Here is a 4,598-nt window from a genome sequence, read left to right on the forward strand (position 1 = left end):
TTTTTTTTCTTAAGGGTGAACTAAAAAAAAAAAAAGAGGGGGAAGTGAGGAAGAAAAGAAACAAAGTCCTTCGCTTCTTCGGAGGGAAATCGAAGGAGGAGGGCTGGGAGGGCTCGGGGCGAAGCAGGGCCGATTCTCTCTCTCTCGGGGTCGGGCTCTGCAGGGCCGGCCGGGCCGCGGCGCTGCTTTGTCCGCCGCTCCGGAGGGAGAGCCGCGCTCTGCCGCCCCCGGGGCTTTCCGCCAGGCGCCGAGAGCATTGGTTTATCCCCTCTCTTCTTCTCCTTTCCGTTCCTCTCTTTCGTGAGTTGTTCCCTCGCGTTTCCCAGCACGCAGTTACATAGAAATTTCTTTTTTTTTTTTTTTTTTTTTTTTTTTGCTGGTTTAAAGCGTTCGTAAATAATAATTAAAAAAACAAAACAAAACAAAACAAAACAAAAAAAAACAACCAACCAAACAGAAACGAATTCCGACAGACGGCCGCGGGCCGGCAGCGCGGGGAGCTCCATGCGGAGCGGGCTCCGGGAGCGCTTCCTCCGACCCGGGAGGGGCGGCGGCGGCGGGGCCGCAGAGCAGTCCGGCGGCCCTACACGTACCACTCGTTGAAGTTGGAGGAGAGGCCGCTGTGACCGCCGCCGCCGCCGCCGCCGCTCCCTCCTCCGCCGCCGCCGCCGCTCCGGTGAACGGCTGTCACGGCCGCCGCCGCCGCCGCCGCAGCCGCAGCCGCCGCCGCAGGGGAGAGATTGGTGGAGCTCTGCGGCTCGGCGCTGGGGGACACCAGCCCCGGGGGCGTGGAGGACTCGTAGCCGGAGCTGGCGGCCGGCGAGGACTCTGAGCCTTGCGGGGACGACTCGTGCACCTGGGGGGCAAAGGCAAGAGCGCCGGGTGGAGGGGGGACGGGGCGGCCCCCAGGCTCTGCCGCCCCCCGCCGCCGTCCCGGCCCGCCGCCCCCGGGCCCCGCGCCCGCCGCCCGCCGCCCCAACTGGGCGCCCGGAGCGGGGCGGCCGCCCCCCCGCCTCCCGCCGCCGGCTGCGGGGCCGGGTACCTTCATGTGCTTCCGCAGGGAGCTGGGATGCGTATACGACTTGTCGCACATCTTGCACAGGTACGGCTTGTCCGACGTGTGCACGTGCATGTGCTTCTTGCGGTCGCTGCTGTTGGCGAAGCGCCGGTCGCAGCCCTCGAACTCGCACTGGAAGGGCTTCTCCCCTGCAAGACAGCAGCGCTCGGACCGGGCCTCGGCCTCCGGCCCCCGACACCCGCCCCACGCGCGTCCCGCGGCCGAGGAGACGGGGGAAAAAGCAAACGAGACGGCTTCGGCCCCGCGCATCCCTTCAAAGAACCGGCACTGAGGGCAGCTTTAGGGCCGGGCAGCGCCCCTCGTTCGGACACCGGCGAAGAGCGCGCGTCAGCCGGGAAAACGAAGAGGCCGTTAAATACTTCGTTTGATTTTCCCAGGCGTTTCTCAAGCGGCGTTACGGAGCCGCGAACTCCTCGTCGGCCGGAGGAAGCGCTTATCGCTGAACGCCGTCGGCACCCAAACGCCTCTCCTCGCGGCCGTCCGCAGAGCCTAAGCGCGGTGCCGAGGGCCGCGGAGCCGCGCTTCGGAGCTCTCCTTGCTGCTGCCCGGGGCCGCTCGGCCGTTCGCTCAGTATGCGGTGCGAGCCCAGCCCCGGCGGGCACCCACAGACGGCACCTCGCTCTGCCCGGCCCCGCGGCTCTCGCCGTTCCCCACCGGGGCAGCCCCGGCCTCTCCGCCCTCGCCGTGCCCCGCTCACCCCGTCATTCAAAGCGCCGCTGCCGACCGGCCTGCAGCAGCTCGATAATACTTTAAGAACACTTTTTTGTTGTTGTTGCGGTTTTTTTCTTTGGGGGGGGGGATTAGTTGGTTGTTTTTGGTTTTGGGGTTTTTTTTTGTTTGTTTTGTTTGGGGCTTTTTTCTTTTTCTTTTCTTTTCTTTTTTTTTTTTTCCAACGAGAAAATTTTATTGCCTTGCTCACACCATTTAAATATAATGGAAAGCATTCCCAGCGAGGGACGTGCTGCATTTCCTAGTGGGCTCGGGCGACCCCGGGGCTCTCTATCCATACGGAACCTCTCCCCGTTGTCTGACACAGCACGGATCCGGCGGGTTCCCGAGTTCTGTCCCAAAGCGGAGCCCTGAGTTGGACTCGGGGACGCTGCAGGTCCAGCCCGGCCCTGGATGTGCTGTGACCCCACAGCTCTGAGACGCTACACAACTCCGTGTTCCTACAGCTCTGTGACCCTACAGTTCCGATATCCTACAGATCCGTGACCCTACCGTTCTGTGACCCTATAGCTCTACCAGCCTACATCTCTGCCACGCTACAATTCCGCGATCCTGCTGTTCTGCAGCCCCACAATTCCGCGATCCTACAGCTCTGCGATTCCGCAACTCCCGGCGCACACACACACACACAGAGCCGCGTTTCACATCCGCAGACCCCCACCCGCCCCTCCGTAGGGCCAGGCCGAGGCCCCGCTCCATCCGCGCCGTTCCCACGACCGCGAACTCCCGGCCGTGGGGAGGCGGTGCGGACGGAGCCCAGCGCCCGCGGCCGTGAGCCGGAATTGGGGCTGCGGCGAGCTGCGCGGGAGTCCCTTTTCCTCCTCGCTTTTCTCACTTCTTCTTTTTCTCCTCGCTTTTCTCCCCTGATTATTTCCTCCCCGACTTTCTGCCTTATTTATTTCCTCGCTGATTTTCTCTTTTTTTCGTTTTCTCTCGGATTTGTCCTCCTATTTACTTCCTCCCTCGTTTTCTCTCCTATTTATTTTCTCCCTAATTTTCTCCCCTATTTATTCCTTCCCCGGTTTTCTCCTTTGTCCATTTCATCGCTTACGTTTTTTCCTCCTATTTATTTCTGTGCTATTTTTTCTCCCTTTATCATTCACCTCCCGATTTTTCCCCTATTTATTGCCTCGCTCATTTTTTCTTTTATTAATTTTCATCCAATTCCCTCCCTTATTTATTTCCTCCGCAGTTTCTTTCCCTATTTATTTCCTTATCGACTTTTTCCCTTGTTTCTTCCTTCCCCGATTTTCCCCACTATTCGTCTCCTCTCTGTTTTTCTCCCGTATTTTTTTTTTATTTTTTTTCCCCTCATCCGCATACCCCTCCCTCCCCCCCCCCCCCGGTTCCTGCCTCTCAGCCCTCCCGTCTTCGTTCCCGCACGGCTTCCCCCGTTACCTGTGTGAGTCCGTTTGTGGATCTTGAGGTTCTCCGACCTGGCGAAGACCTTCCCGCAGCCGGGGAAGGGGCAGGGGAAGGGCTTCTCGCCCGTGTGCACGCGGATGTGGTTGACCAGTTTGTACTTGGCCTTGAAGGGCTTGCCCTCGCGGGGACACTCCTCCCAGTAGCAGACGTGGTTGCTCTGCTCGGGCCCCCCGACGTGCTCCACCGAGACGTGGGTGACCAGCTCGTGCATGGTGCTGAAAGTTTTATTGCAACTTTTTTTGGGGTTGCTCAGCTGCTCGGGGTCGATCCACTTGCAGATCAGCTCCTGCTTGATGCACTGCTGTCGCATGTAGCGGAAAAAGGCACCGGGGTGGTGGTGGTGATGGGCCGCCACGTTCATGCCCACGTTCATATTCATGGGGCCGTACTGGTTGTGCAGCTGCGCCGCAGCGTAGGGGTCAGTCCTGGGGCTGGCGACCTGACGGTACTGCTCGGAGCGGGCGAACACCTCCCCGGGCAGCCCCAGCCGCATCTGTCCGTTGAGGACGTTCTGCGAGGCGTGCGGGCCGTGCTGCTCGTGGATGCCGGGGAACAGGAGGTGGCTCTGAGCGTCCGTGTGCGGGTGGTGCAGGCCGCCGGCCGCCGGCCCGAAGATGCCGTGCTGCCCGCCGCCCGCCGCCGCCTCCCCGAAGCCGCGGCTGCGAAACAAGAAGTCCCGGGTGGAGTTGAAAGGCGGCCCCGAGTAGGAGCCGACGTGCGCGGCGTGCGGCCCCAGAGCGGCCGCGGGGTAGCCGGGCGCCTGCGAGGTGAACGCCGAGCTCTGCCCCGGGGACAGCTCGTGGGCGCCGGCGTTCAGCTTGAAGGCGCCCATGTGCGCCGAGTCCACGAAGCCGTTCTGCGCCGCCAGGCTCAGCTCCCGCTCCTGCATCTCGGCCGCGGCCGAGTGGTGGTGCCGGGCGAAGGTGCCCACGCCGAGCGCCGGGAACTGCGGGCCGGCGTCCAGCAGCATGGCCGCGCCGCTCCGCCGCTCCGATCCGCCGCTCCGCCGCCCGCCCGGCGCGGGGCCGCCGCCGCCGCCGCCGCCGCCGCCGCCGCCCGCGCCGCTTCCCCCCGGCAGCCGCGGCGTCCCCGCCTCCGCCCGCACGGCCGCGCCGCCGCCGCCGCCGCCGCCGCCGGAGCCGGAGCCGGAGCCCGGGCAGCGCAGAGTCCAAAGGCGAGCGGAGAACCAAAGTGTATTAAAGGAGGCGAGGCGGGGGCGGGCAGGGGAGGGGAGGGGGAGCAGGGGAGGGACGGGGCTGGCGGCGGGGACGCGGGGGGGGGAGGCGGCCCCGCCGCTCCCTGCGGCACACACACACGGATACGCGCACACGGATACACACGCGCGCAAGCACACGCACACACACAG

At 63.7% G+C, this 4,598-nt stretch overlaps 1 protein-coding gene across 1 annotated transcript; it reads right to left on the reverse strand.

The window, feature by feature from the left end:
- Nucleotides 1–484: 484 nt before the first annotated feature.
- Nucleotides 485–4,249, reverse strand: ZIC2 (Zic family member 2). The gene is made up of 3 exons (XM_052705941.1): nucleotides 3,206–4,249; nucleotides 1,043–1,206; nucleotides 485–856 (listed from the first exon to the last, which is right to left on the reverse strand). The coding sequence occupies exons 1-3, from the start codon at nucleotides 4,200–4,202 to the stop codon at nucleotides 584–586; spliced, it is 1,434 nt and encodes a 477-aa protein (XP_052561901.1). The 5' UTR covers nucleotides 4,203–4,249; the 3' UTR covers nucleotides 485–583.
- Between the last annotated feature and the right edge of the window lie 349 nt (nucleotides 4,250–4,598).

The sequence above is a fragment of the Tympanuchus pallidicinctus genome, unplaced genomic scaffold (assembly GCF_026119805.1).
Source record: "Tympanuchus pallidicinctus isolate F22 unplaced genomic scaffold, pur_lepc_1.0 scaffold6, whole genome shotgun sequence".
Taxonomy (NCBI): Eukaryota; Metazoa; Chordata; class Aves; order Galliformes; family Phasianidae; genus Tympanuchus; species Tympanuchus pallidicinctus.

Coding starts and splice junctions, on each gene's coding strand:
- ZIC2 (XM_052705941.1), bottom strand. CDS start 4,202: ATGCTGCTGGACGCCGGCCCGCAGTTCCCGGCGCTCGGCGTGGGCACC. Junction 1,207..3,205: donor CCACAAACGGACTCACACAG/GTAACGGGGGAA, acceptor GCTGTCTTGCAG/GGGAGAAGCCCTTCCAGTGC. Junction 857..1,042: donor CCCTGCGGAAGCACATGAAG/GTACCCGGCCCC, acceptor TTTGCCCCCCAG/GTGCACGAGTCGTCCCCGCA.